Source organism: Coenobita brevimanus, chromosome 72 (genome assembly GCF_032717465.1).
Source record: "Coenobita brevimanus isolate Jiangsu-jjx chromosome 72, ASM3271746v2, whole genome shotgun sequence".
Lineage (NCBI taxonomy): Eukaryota > Metazoa > Arthropoda > Malacostraca > Decapoda > Coenobitidae > Coenobita > Coenobita brevimanus.
In genome coordinates this window covers 42744681-42758246 of record NC_137025.1, presented here as the reverse complement: position 1 = coordinate 42758246, position 13566 = coordinate 42744681, and the positions used below count along the sequence as shown (strand labels likewise).

Genomic DNA, 13566 nt, shown 5'->3' with positions numbered 1-13566 from the left:
CCACTCTCTCCCTCTAACTCTCTCACATACACTCTCCTAGTTAATCTCTCATGTCCCACTTGCTCCATTCTTCATGTTAGAGATGGAGTAAATCATCTTGCTGATAAACTCAACTAGTGTGGACCTGCAGTGAGATAAAGAATCCTACAGTCGTTCTATTTTATGAAGGCAGTTTGGGTGGGGTGATCTGGGACCTCACACTGTTAGCTCTGCTGCCACATCGCCGCCGACACACGTGTAATTATTTGTGCTCACCTCTCTCTCTCTCTCTCTCTCTCACTCTCCTATTTTAAGCTAGTAACTACTTATAATTGAATTTTAAACACTCTGTATAGATGTAAGTCAGTAAAAAAGCTATAGTATAGTATAAATCTAATAAGACTTGTCAGAGTTGCTTTTGCAACGTTGTCAGGTGGTGACACAAGGGATAGCCCTGCGTGAGCGGGTCATACTCGGTCAGTCTCCCGCCATGGAAGCTATAAAAAAAAATAAATAAATAAATAAATAAAAAAAAAAACGCATCTATAGACTTTTACCTCAGGGGTGGTGTGTTAAAAAAGTCGAAAAAAAGAGAAAAAATAAAGAAAATACAATTAGTAGTAGTTAAAATAAATATGAGAGAGAGAGAGAGAGAGAGAGAGAGAGCACGTATGTGGCAACGATGTGGCAACAGAGCTAACAGAGTGAGGTCCCACAGCGCCCCACCCAAACTGCCTTCATAAAATAGAACAACTGTAGACATGAAAGAAATACAGCACACTAATATATGCACCATTTTCTGCTATCCTTACAGAAACTACATCACAATTCTTTCTCAATGCAACGGTGTTAAGAACCATCTGTTATACACACTACTAAATACAGTGTTACTGGGCTTGAAGCAGCTGACATGTGAGGATCAGACAGACTAGTGGGGTCACCTGTGAGGACTTAGTAGTACCTACACTCCTTTTTTTTTTTTTTTTTTTTTTTTTTTTTTTTTTTTTAATGGCAAAACTGGAAGAATCCCACACCAATTTTTAAATCTGTACTGTCATATGCCATGAAGGGAATGTTTATCCTTGGTGAGTGGCCAGACATGTGGGTGATACAACACTGGTCTTACACAGAGTTCAGTGGTGGTTACTTCCCATCTGCTTGTATACTGGTCAGCCATACCACTTTTTGACAGCCAAAAACAAAGCTAAATTTGTACAGTTCAGTAAATTTAAGAGAAGATGGCCACCAATTTCCCTTCAAACTGTTACTTGTCAAAAATAATAATTAAGGATAGTTAAAACCTAAATGACAAACAGGACCCGATGACCTGATGGCCATAACTAACCCGAGTGAGGGATCCTTGTTGGTGGTGTAGTAGTCTGTGATGGCTGGGGGGGTGTCATGGGGCAGGTCCAGCTGCTGAAACAGTGGGAACAGCACCTGGATGCCACCCATGCTGTTGAGGGTGCTGTGAATGCTGTGTGTTACCACAGCTTTCACATCCTGGCCAAAAGAAAACTGATGTCAGTAAACATGAATATTCTTCTAAATGCACAATATAGCTATCAGAATCTGCGTACTTACCAAGATTTATAAGAGTATCAACACTAATACATCAGCTGCTGGTTGCATAGTAACACTTTTAAAAAGTTACTTATTTTCAAGTAAACAATTATGATTTTTGATATGTGTACAACTATTATTCTAGCAAATCATAACACCACATGTATTAGGCAATACTTCTCACAGAAAGGCAATGTCCATTAGAACAACCTATGTAACAATATGCATTACATTAACACTAAAGATACTCATATTTTTCTTTTAAAAACCTTACACTGTACAGTACTGCACATACATCACATCACATCACATCACATCACAGTACAATGATTACAGTAAAAGCAAAAAATCTTATTAAATGCCATAACCCAACACATTACTGGCATTCCTAACTTCAAATCAATTATATGTGCCTGTAAAATGCTATAAGCACAACTACAATGATGTACATGTTCCAGGTTCATGGAAGAGGTGCTCAAGTATGTAAATCACTAATGGCAGGAACTTTAAGTGGTAAATGTTAATTTCTGTGTAATTTAACAAAAATTAAAAATTCTACGTGAAAAATACCATACCTCTATATCAATTTTTGTTGTGAACCATGGCCAACTTTTATACAAAATTCAAGTTAAGGTATTAGCAATCTAACAAAAGAGCAATTTCTACCACAGGCCAAAACAACTTTAACTGAATAATGTATATATATTAACAGAAGCATTCCTCCAGTTCATGAACCTCACCTGCAGCATGAGAGCGTGTGGGTTGTGGACAAAGTAGGATGGGTTGCCTTTGGGTGCAGACTGGAGACAAAGCTGGGAGTCCGTGGCCACAGGGTTGTACATAAACACTATTGCCGCTGCTAGCTTCCCATCGTACAGCACCTGGGGAGTGTATATAATTTAGATACCGAGATTTACAGCACATGAAGAGTAACGATATTTTGGAGGCAGGTAGTCCTATTATAAGCAGCTTTTTCCGACTCTTTTTTTAAGTCAAAAATAAAAAAATATTACTACTCCATTTCTACCCACGATGTTGATTTGCCAGTTTCTGCAGCAATTACTGTTGAGACCCAGCTGATATTCTGGGTAACATCCCTGACTTATAACATGGACTGCTAGTATTTAACTCTACAGAGCCTGGTGAGTCAAGGTAATTTAGATACATAACTCTACCGCACTTCAGGAGTAAAAGCATTATGGATGTCAAAGGTAGAACACCATGGAAGTAAGGGCAATTTGGAAAGGGGCAGTCCTTGTTCTTAGTTTCCTAAGTGTTTCAGAATATCACAACTTTGCCCTAACAACTAACACATGAAATTGCTTTACAAGTAGCAATGGAAGATTAATATATCAGTACAATTATTATGCAGTTTACTGAGGAATTAATATTTACCACGGAATTAGTAGCACGAGACCATCGAAACGTGTGTTCTGAAAGGAAGTACTGCACTTCGTTTGCATTTAACTATGATGTCTTGATCTGTTCTTGCTACCTCCAGATTTTTTTGTTTAGAATACAAAACACTTCACGTTCACGGGATTAAAAAACACTACACTGAATCCCACCTCTGCAAAAACTCTCTCCTCTGCTAAATCAAAGCAGCCAAAGATAGTGAGTATTTAAATACAGACATCCTCAGGCTAATGGAGTCAGCCCTTTGTGTCCTACACTCTTTTCTAAGCTTGATATTTAGCACAGCAGAGTTCAGTAGCTGGGAATATATGCCACAGTATATGAGACTTTAGGCAGTACATTCTGGGATAAGATCTTGCTAACTAAATCAGTGTTGTTGCTCGAGTTTGGAACCTCCAATATGTAAAACTACTGTCAGGACTAATCGTTACTGCACAACTAGACAATATCTGAAGGAATTCCGATGCAACTGATGCCTCTGTAATGCTAGCTTATATTCGGCAACAATAAACTTGGCTGCACATCTATATAAGTAACTTCATATCAATTTTTCCTCTACAGTACAGTGAGTCCTCGAAATACAAAAGGGATAGGGACCAAAAAAATCTTCTGTAATCCGAAATTTTGTATATCGGAACAATTTTCCCCATTGAAATATACATATAAAGGGGGGGATGCATTCCAGGATCCCATTGGACCCCCCACTTAAACTTTACCCCTCCTATTTAGAAGTACGAAATACACGTATACAGTACTATACTATAGTACAGTCATTAAAAAATAAAACATACAACTAATTACTGTAGTATTAGTACACTGTACTGTTAAATATAGACCTGTGCTGCGGCTGGAGATTCGTGTTGTTGATATGGTGCTAAGTCACATGGTGGGACCCAATAATTTCCAATTTCCTCTCCAAAGTCAGAGTACAATGTTGTTTCTTCTTGGCAGCTGGTTCCCCAGATGCTGAAGATGATGCAGGGCGTTTGGGAGGCATGGCGAAAGTACGAATACAGGAAGAACAGCAAAAAACTGCGCAACGTACAGTGAAGCTTAGAGAGGACGGATGAGACTCGACTGGGAAGCGCGTGAAAATGTATTTACCAGAGAGGGGTTAGTTCGTTTTCTCACCGCAAGTGAGCACAGCGCTGTGCAGCGCGCCCATTTTGAATTTTTCATATTTCCTCTCATACCGCTTTTCGTACTATTGAGACAGATACTTTCATATTGTGGAATTTGTCCTACATTCATCACTTTCGTACCATCGGAAATTCGTACTTCGAGTTTTCGTATTTCAAGGACTCGCTGTACTGTCTATTTTGCACAGGACACCTCACCATCCTCTTGAATATCACTGGTGCAAAGTATGTATTTACCGTATCATGATGTTTCCCTGGGCAATGACAATATGGCTTTGTGTTTCTTAGGCCAGTACAGTATTCTCGTCTTTAGTGATTTATTTTTGGATACACTTGGTTAATATCTTTTTGTATGTTATTTACATGCAGTATGATGGTATTAAATGGATTTATGTAACAGAGGGGAGGACAGTAAAGTATCCTAAGCAAAATAAATCACGTACAAAAAGGTCTTAGAGAGTCTCCTTAACCATTGAGAATATCAGTCTTGGTGACAATACTGTAGCATAGTGGTTGAAATTCATTGTGCAGCTACCAAGCAGCAGGTGATGCTTTTTTTAAGTAAATAACCCCAGCAAGCCATTAACAAATTAATATGCATGTAAATATTAATTTGCTGCTGGTATGGCTTGGTGAATCCGTTCTCTAAGCTTTTTTCCTATAATCCAGCAACTTGTAAATAAAGCTGCTGTAGTGTGTTAGCTAAAACTGGATTGTCCTATTCGCTGACTGAATGTTTGTGCCGCTTAAGTGTGGATATTATGCTGGTAGATTCATGTGTGTGATTTTGAGTGATCGAATGTTGCTTAGGGTCACATACTGGTATCACAAACTTGGACGCAAACCCGATATTTAATTATTTTTTGAAGTGTCTGATGATGATGGAACACAAATGGCTTTCCTACGTGGTTACTGACTGCATTCTGTAGTATGGGATGCAGGCTGGCCATATATACCAAATAACCAAAGGCGTTACATAAAAGACAGTCAGTGATTAGATGAATGCATTCCAATTTGCAACACAAGGTTTAAGCATACAGCCTTTTATGCTGCAATGCATTGTTGTCACTGTGGATAATAAGCTCTAAGTGTCATTAATTACGAGTGATTACTGTATTTGTTGCATAATACTGTAATGCACTGTTAAGGTGTTTCAGGATGTTGGCTAATGTGTGTGCAATAACGTGCGATTTTATGCAGCTTAAAGTTTTTGTGGTGTTGTAAGGTTTGTACAGTATTGTTATCGTTGTAGTCCCAAGGTCGTATTTAAAGTCATATAGTTTGTCAGTCTTTAAGTACTGTAGTGTCTGTTGGGTATTTGTTAATCTTACCAGGTTATTATGTTCTTTTGCGTGTCTTCTATGCTAAACAAGAAAAACATGCAATAATTACTAAAGTTTTCTGTCAATGATTTTGTAATTAGTTTCGCTAAAGTTAGTAAATTCATGTACGGTTGGACTGCAGAAAATTAATATATCATATAAAACAATGTATAAACTTAAAAAAACAAAAAACTGCGATAAAAAATACAAACCCTTACACACAACTCGGCTATCACAAAAATAAATACCGAACCTGCAAAGTAGAGTACGTAACCATGGCAACCAGAAAAGCGCTTCCCACTGAAAACAAAACCCAATCACCTTAATTTCACACACCAGCAAGCACTTAACCAGCCCCATCAGCCAATAATTAGGCTTACCCGTTTGTGGTTGTCGGGAAGCTGCAGGTAACTCTCATTGTCGAACCGGAACTGGCTCTGAAGGGAGAGAAAAAAGGAAAAAGGCCGTCACCCATGCTGTTTGTTGTAGAGGGGAAGGACGAAGGGGAAAGAACAAGCAGGGTGCAAAAGTGGAAGAAGATGAGAAGGCAAAGTATACTGCATTATTATATTTCTGTGGTCGGTGCAAACCTGGAGGAAAAAGAAGAAATAAAATAGATGTTTAAGAAGGAAACAACTAATATTTTACTGTGTGTTTTCAGTTAGTCCGGAGAGAATATTCTACAACAAATTTGTTTCAAAATGGAAATGAAATACATAACTAACAGTTGTACTACTATGAAAGCTTACTGCAGTGTATTAATGGAGAAGGGAAATACCTGATAATCATTTTGATGCTACGATCGAGGGGGGGGGGGAAGAAATTTACTGGAAAAATACTGTACTGATTACGGTCTTATAACTTAAATGTTTGATGTTGTTGTTGTTGTTGCAAACCCTGGCTTCTATGGATGTGAAACCCTATGAACTGCATGAAACCGGCCACTTTAACCGGTCGCTCCCAGAGTTCTTTTGTTGAAGTTATACACTATTGAAAGAGGTCGTGTATTTATAACTGTGTAACTGTAAATTATACATACTCCAGTCTACACTAAACTACATAGGAACAAGAACGGAAGAGGAAGAAATACTGATGTTAAGTGTTTATAATAAGAAACAGTGCTTATAAATACTCCAATCCGAAACACCACAAACCCATCACAAGTTTAGATGCAAGTAATAATACAAGCACTTTAATGTAACAATTCTGATTAATGTCTCAATTCCATTATAACTTACCAGACTGCATATCCTTAAATCACTCTGAAAAATCAATTAATACAATAGACTCATGCTGCTCGTGCATAATGAATACTACTTCAAATTCCGTCCGTGCGAATCGAAAGTGAATTGCATGAAAAATACGATAAACATACGAACGGCGGGAAAGGAAGATTTAAAGAACAAGAGATGAAACTCGCTAATATGGCGGGCTTGGACTGAACAAGCTAACGGCAAACAAGTCAGAATGGAGAAAGATTTCAAACACCTTTACCCTACAGCGGACAGTCTCGGGCCTACTGCATTTCTGAACAAACTTGAAAATAATAAAATAAAAATAAAAATGCCTACGTCTCTGGTGGCATTAAATGACTGAAATAAAAATCTTGAAAATGCAAACCCATTCGTGCAAGGACGTCACTTGCTTAAATGAACCGTAAAAAAAAAAAAAAAAAAAAAAAAAAAAAGCAAACGTTAGGCAAACTACAGCGTTATGAAGAAAAATAAAAACAAAAAGAATATTCACGCAAATTCACAGTAACACTGACAATGTAAACTAATATTAACCAAGAATACATTTTCCATTATCGTTTTTTTTTTCTTTATACTTTTATACAATTCTATTCATCTTACGGTAAATTTTTCAAACTGGAAAAAGTTGTTACAGCCATCACTAATACCTTCACTGCTGGGGTGCTCTCGGTCTGAATATAATCGTAAGGTTAAAAGCAAGAAAAATATATATATATATATATAGACACTATATATATATATATATATATATATATATATATATATATATATGCCTCAGCTGACGGAAGGAGCTAAAACAATAAGATAATGAAAAAATACCGAGTCAGGGTACCATAAGTTCAAAATCGTATTTATTTTCCTGGCACTGACCCGAAATAAATTAAATAGGCAATTAAAACCCTTTAGTATTTTTTTTTTTACCTGCGCCGTGAGAGGCCAGGTAAATGAGAGCAAGCCGTGCTTACTTTCTCGTTTTGAGACACCACGGCCGGTCAGTTTCTAGCACCTCCTACATCGCAGTTTATTTTCCATTGTACATTGCGGTTTATTTTTTATATCTACGTAGCGGTTTATTCCCCACTGTACACAGCGGTTTATTTTTCATATCTACACCTTGTAATAATAACGTGGAAAAGAAAATAGAAAATTACAGTATACCTAAAGCCAAAGAAAACAATTTTAAGGGTAATATGCAAAATAAATCGCTAAGGGGCAGATGTCACATGCTGAATTAAACTGATCACGAAGAGGTGTTAGGGAGAATGTATGAGTGGCATGTGTTTATTATTATTATTATTATTATTATTATTATTATTATTACACACATACGAGTTAAGACGGGCTTCGAGAGATGAGAAATGCGTTGACGGGACCTAATTTGACTAAAATAGAAATGAACTGAAAATGGTTACCACTACTATTACTACCACTACTATTTCTCCTCCTCCTCCTCCTCCTCCTCAGGCCTGGTGTCATGCAATAGAAAACGGGGTTCATTTTAAACCATGCAAAAGCTGTGTTTGTTCTGCTTGGCTCTGATAAACACGTAAAAAAATAATAATAAAAAGTGTTAATTGCTTCGTCTAACCTCATTAACGGTAGTATTGTAGTCCAGGAAGCCATTTCAAGCTGTTTTAACACCTCATTTACCTTCTGAGATTACAGTCTCTCCAAGTATTTATTATTTTTTTAACCTTTCCTGTCAGTCACCGTCGTGTCTCGGAATATATTCATTTTTCCTGAAGGTTATGGTTATTTGTGGTTATTTAAAGTGTAGTAGAATAAGGAGGTATAATGCTGAAATTTGACTGATATTTGTATTTTTATTTTGTAAGCTACAGAATATTGAAGTTCAGGAGTACGAAATGAAATGTGAATATAGCTTTTTTTTTTTTCCAGATTTTCATAACATAGTTCTAGCTGACAATGCTAGTTCTTAATTTATATACTTATTTTTTTACGAAATTACATGCCGGTAAAGTCCGATTATTACTGAACTATTTACGTATAAAAAAAAAAAAATCCAAAATAACAAAGTGGCATAAAAAAAAGGAGTGCTATTCTTCTTCTGATATTCAAAAACTTACGAACAAGAAATTATATATATATCCTTAAAACCAGACATATATTTTTCATTATATATCCTTAAAACCAGACATATATATTTTTTTAATTCATCCAAAACATGAATACTAGTGACCATAATTACAAAACAGTACCCGTAGCCTTTGTAATTATTCATATTATTTTTGCACAAACGATTATTTAACGGTTAGGTGCACAGTTTAATTAATAACGAAAATACTGGAATTATTATACTGATATGGCAAATTCCTGGGACGATTAGGTAAATTTTCTTTCTTTCTTTCTTTCTCTCTCTCTCTCTCTCTCTCTCTCTCTCTCTCTCTCTCTCACCACAACAACACCCCGTCAGTAAACACACCCACACCCCGCCGCGTTCAACACCCGAGCGAAAGTTTAGACTCTGAAAATAATGACACACAAGCATTGCATCAACAAGGGTGATATTTTTTTCTTTTATGGCTGCTTTTATGACGTGGATTCTCTCTCTCTCTCTCTCTCTCTCTCTCTCTCTCTCTCTCTCTCTCTCTCTCTCTCTCTCTCACACACACACACACACACACATACACTCACACAGTTACATACCGCTACTAAACACACACAAGCATACCTGTGTGTGTGTGTGTGTGTGTGTGTGTGTGTGTGTGTGTGTGTGTGAGAGAGAGAGAGAGAGAGAGAGAAAATTAAAATCAGACAACTTATTAATACACTTCTTCCATTAACCCCTTCAGTCCGAGAACGTCTTATTTCTTTCTTAATCCTTTCAAAGGATTTTCTTAGTAATCTCCCTAACACCTCTTCCTAAGCGATTTATTTGGCTTACTACACCTTACTGTCCTCCTCTGCGTTCTATAAATCCCTTAAATGTAGCCATACTCCGCATATATAACGTATAAAAGGATATTAACCAGCCATATCCAAGAATAAATCGCTAAGGAAGAGGTGTTAGGGAGCTTCCTAAATCCTCTCACATTTACAGCTTCTATTAAGTTCAGTGAAGCCTTGTGATGCTACGAAATATATATATATATATATATATATATATATATATATATATATATATATATATATATATATAAAATCCTTGCCTAACTAAATTTAAAGAAAAGGAACAAAGGAAGAAATGAAATGAAAAAATAATAAAAATGAGGAATGGAAATGAAAAAAGAATAAAAGGGAAAAAATAAGAAAAAAATAAAAGGGGAAGAAAACAAAAGTAAAACGGACAAGAGGAAATAAAGACAAGGAGTTGACAAAAAAAGAAAAAGGAAAAGAAGAGAAAATAAAGAAAAAAGGAAAAGGAAAAAGAAAATAAAGAAAAAAGGAAAAGCAAAAAGAAAATAAGGAAAAAGAAAATAAAGAAAAAAGGAAAAGGAAAAAGAAAATAAAGAAAAAAGAAAAAGGAAAAAGGAAATAAAGAAAAAGGAAAAAGAAAAAAAAGGAAAAGGCAAGAGAAAGAAAAAAGGAAAAGGCAAGAGAAAATAAAGAAAAGAGGAAAAGGAAAAAAAATAAAGAAAAAAGGAAAAGGAAAAAAATAAAGAAAAAAGAAAGGAAAAGACATGAGAAAATAAAGAAAAAAGGAAACGACAAAAGAAAATAATGAAAAAAGGAAAAGTAAAAGACATGAGAAAGAAAAAAGGAAAAGGCAAGAGAAAATAAAGGAAAAGACAAGATATAAGAAAGAAAAAAAGAAGACAAGAAAAAATAAAGAAAGGAAAAAGCAACAGAAAATAAAGAAAGGAAAAAGCAACAGAAAATAAAGACAAAGGAGCCAAGAGAAAATAAAGAAAAAGAAAAGGAAAGGAAAAGACAACACAAGGAAAGACGAGGGAAAATAAAGACAAAGAAAGGCCAAGAAAATTAAAAGGAAAGGAAAAGGCAAGACAAAATAAAGAAATAGACAAAATAAAAAGAAAGGAAAAGGCAAGAGGAAAATACGGAAAACGAAGACAAGAGAAAATAAAAAGGAAAAAACAAAATAAAGAAAAAATAAAAAAAAAGAAACAGAAGCCAAGAGAAAATAAAAGAAGGAAAAGGCAAGACATGAGAAAATAAAGAAAAACAAAGAAAATACAAAAGAAAACAAAGAAAATACAAAAGAAAAAGAAAATGAAGTCGAGTAAACGAAGAAACAAATACAAAAAATAAAAATGATGACAACAGAAAATAAAGAAAATGAAGACGTGGGAAAAAAAAAAAAAGGGAACGGAAAAGGCAAGACAAGATAAAGAAAAGAGAAAAGAAAATAAAGACGAGAAAAGAAAGACAATGAAGAGAAAAAAAAAAAGCGAAAATGAAAAAAAAAATAAGAAATTAAATTCAAGAAAATGGCGAGAGGAAAATGAGAAGTAAAAAAAAAATAAAAAAATTATAATAATAAAACACTCTTAAGGCTTCATTATTCCATGTAATTGGGCTGTTTGTTAAGGTGTTTTTCGTTCTATATCTCATGTTTATAGTCTCCCCTTGAAAAATGCGATGAAAACGAGAACCATTATTATTATTATGGTCTTCGTAAGGGTCCATCATTTACAATTTAATATTTATTGTGATGTGCAGGTGGTAAAAAAAATAATAATAATAATAAGCAGTCTCTCTCTCTCTCTCTTGAAACACACTGGAACTCCTTCCTAAGGTTCAGTAACAGGAATTTCCCTGTAAATTACTAACACGATTCACCCGTTATTTTATTTCTTTTTTTTTCCCAGAGAGAGAGAGAGAGAGACCACTGAGAGAGAGAGACTACCACAGACAGACACAGACAAAGATGGACAGACAAACTAACTGACTGACTGACAAACAGACATGCAGGGGCAAAAACATTAACTCCCCTGCCTCAGTGACAGAAAAATACTGACACCAAAACTTTCGACAAAGACGTCTATTATATTATCTATTATTATTTCTATATAATTTTACTCAGCTCAGGAATCACTTTATAAACTATTGGAAATTATACAACTATCTCCTCCAATTCTATACTCTGTTTCCTCTAACTTGGCCTAAAATTGCCGTCTCTCCATCTTGAATGCCTAAAAACACTGCGGTATGATGCAAGTCACGACGAATCGCTACAGAAGCATGTACAGCTGCAGTAGTCTTTTTCTTTACCACTGAGCTACGTGAAATAAACTGCACAAAGCTGAAAATTTGAGCTAGGTTAAAGTGAATGAGGTATTGAGTGCTGTTAGCAAATAAATCATGAATGGCGGACCCCTGTACTCTGGCGTATGGATTTTTTTTTAATTTGTTTTTCCTTCATCTGTTGTTTTTTAAAAGGAAAAAAAAATCTGGCAGTAGCGAAAATATATAATAAAAAGTCCAAGGCAGGCCCATGCAAGGAGGAAATACGTTAAACAAATGCTAGTGATCAGATTCAAAAACCGCTATTTTGAAAAACGTTCGCTACATTTTGGACAACGTTAGCTACATTTTGGACACCGTTAGCTTCATTTGGGAAACGTTCGCTAGATTCTGGACAACGTTAGCTACATTTTAGACGTTGGCTACATTTTGGTCAACGTTAGCTACATTCTGGACTTTCGCTACATTTTGGAAAACGTTAGCTATATTTTGGACAACGTTCGGTACATTTTGGACAACGCTAGCTACATTTTCTACAACGTTAGCTACATTTTCTGCTAACCGTGTGTTTGGGGAGAAATATGCGTTCAAATTTCTCTCACCAAAACGTAAATTGCAAAGTAATGCCTGGAGCAGTAAGCGCAACACCATAATACGCCAGCGAATAACTATTTACTCGGGAAAATGCAAAGTGTCAATGAGAGTGAAAGTGGTGGTGGTGGTGTGGGTGGAGCAAGGTGGCGCGCGACTAGCTTCACTCGCCGCCATGACACCCCCGCCGCGTCACGCACCAACCCCGCCTTTTTTCAAACACTTGACTGACGTAATGCGCACCAGACCAGAGATCAAACTTTTAAGCGGGGCCGCAATATGATCCGTAAAAAGAGTATAATATATTTGCACGTTTCTTTTATATATTTTTTTACCTTATTTTCGTGTAACCTGAGGGAAAGGCAGTGTAACATTTTTTTCTCATTTTTGCACTCGACTGCCGCTACGGTTTTGGCGCCTTTTGTTTTGAAACGTTAGGAAATTGATACAGCGCTGACAATTTCAAGGGGTTTTCATCATCGAATTATTATTATTATTATTATTACTATTATTTTATTAGTTATTATTATTGTTGTTGCTGTTGCTATTTTATGAATTCTACAGTAAACGTAAGAGTGGATAAGTAAAAAACAACCAGACCAATGGTGATAAAAACTGAATAATATGGTAACAAAATAATAATAATAATAATAATAATAATAATAATAATAATACGCAACAACTTCCCAAATTACCAATACAGTTATCAGTTTTCCAATATCATTTCGAGGGGTACAAAGCAATAATTTTTTTTAAGTACCGCCACATATCATTCAAACATCATCATTAATTAGACTTTTTTTTTTAAATTTAAACTCGAAAGAATATATATATATATATATATATATATATATATATATATATATATATATATATATATATATATATATATATATAAAGGAAATGCCTGGTGAAAATTCTATGCTTATATTTATCATCACCGTTTTCAGAAAGTTAAAGAAATGATTATCGCTCGACTAACCCCCTGATGGTCGGGATAAATCTACCGGACGATTTTATTCAGCTCAGTGTGAGTTCTAGATGTCTTAGTCCCTTACGACCTCTTCCTTAGCGATTTATTTTGGGATATGGTTGGTGAATATCCTTTTGTACATTATTTATGAAGAGTATGGCGAT

The 13566-nt window shown here is 35.4% G+C and overlaps 1 protein-coding gene across 1 annotated transcript in view; it reads right to left on the bottom strand.

The window, feature by feature from the left end:
• The window catches only part of rg (A kinase anchor protein rugose), a 488645-nt gene that overhangs the window by 461950 nt on the left and 13129 nt on the right, over window positions 1-13566 (bottom strand). The window contains exons 3-5 of the mRNA XM_080278156.1: window positions 5800-5856; window positions 2283-2423; window positions 1325-1482 (exon numbers count right to left, since the gene is read on the bottom strand). Of these exons, the coding sequence (XP_080134282.1) occupies window positions 1325-1482; window positions 2283-2423; window positions 5800-5856 (356 nt within the window). The remainder of the gene's footprint in view (window positions 1-1324; window positions 1483-2282; window positions 2424-5799; window positions 5857-13566) is intronic.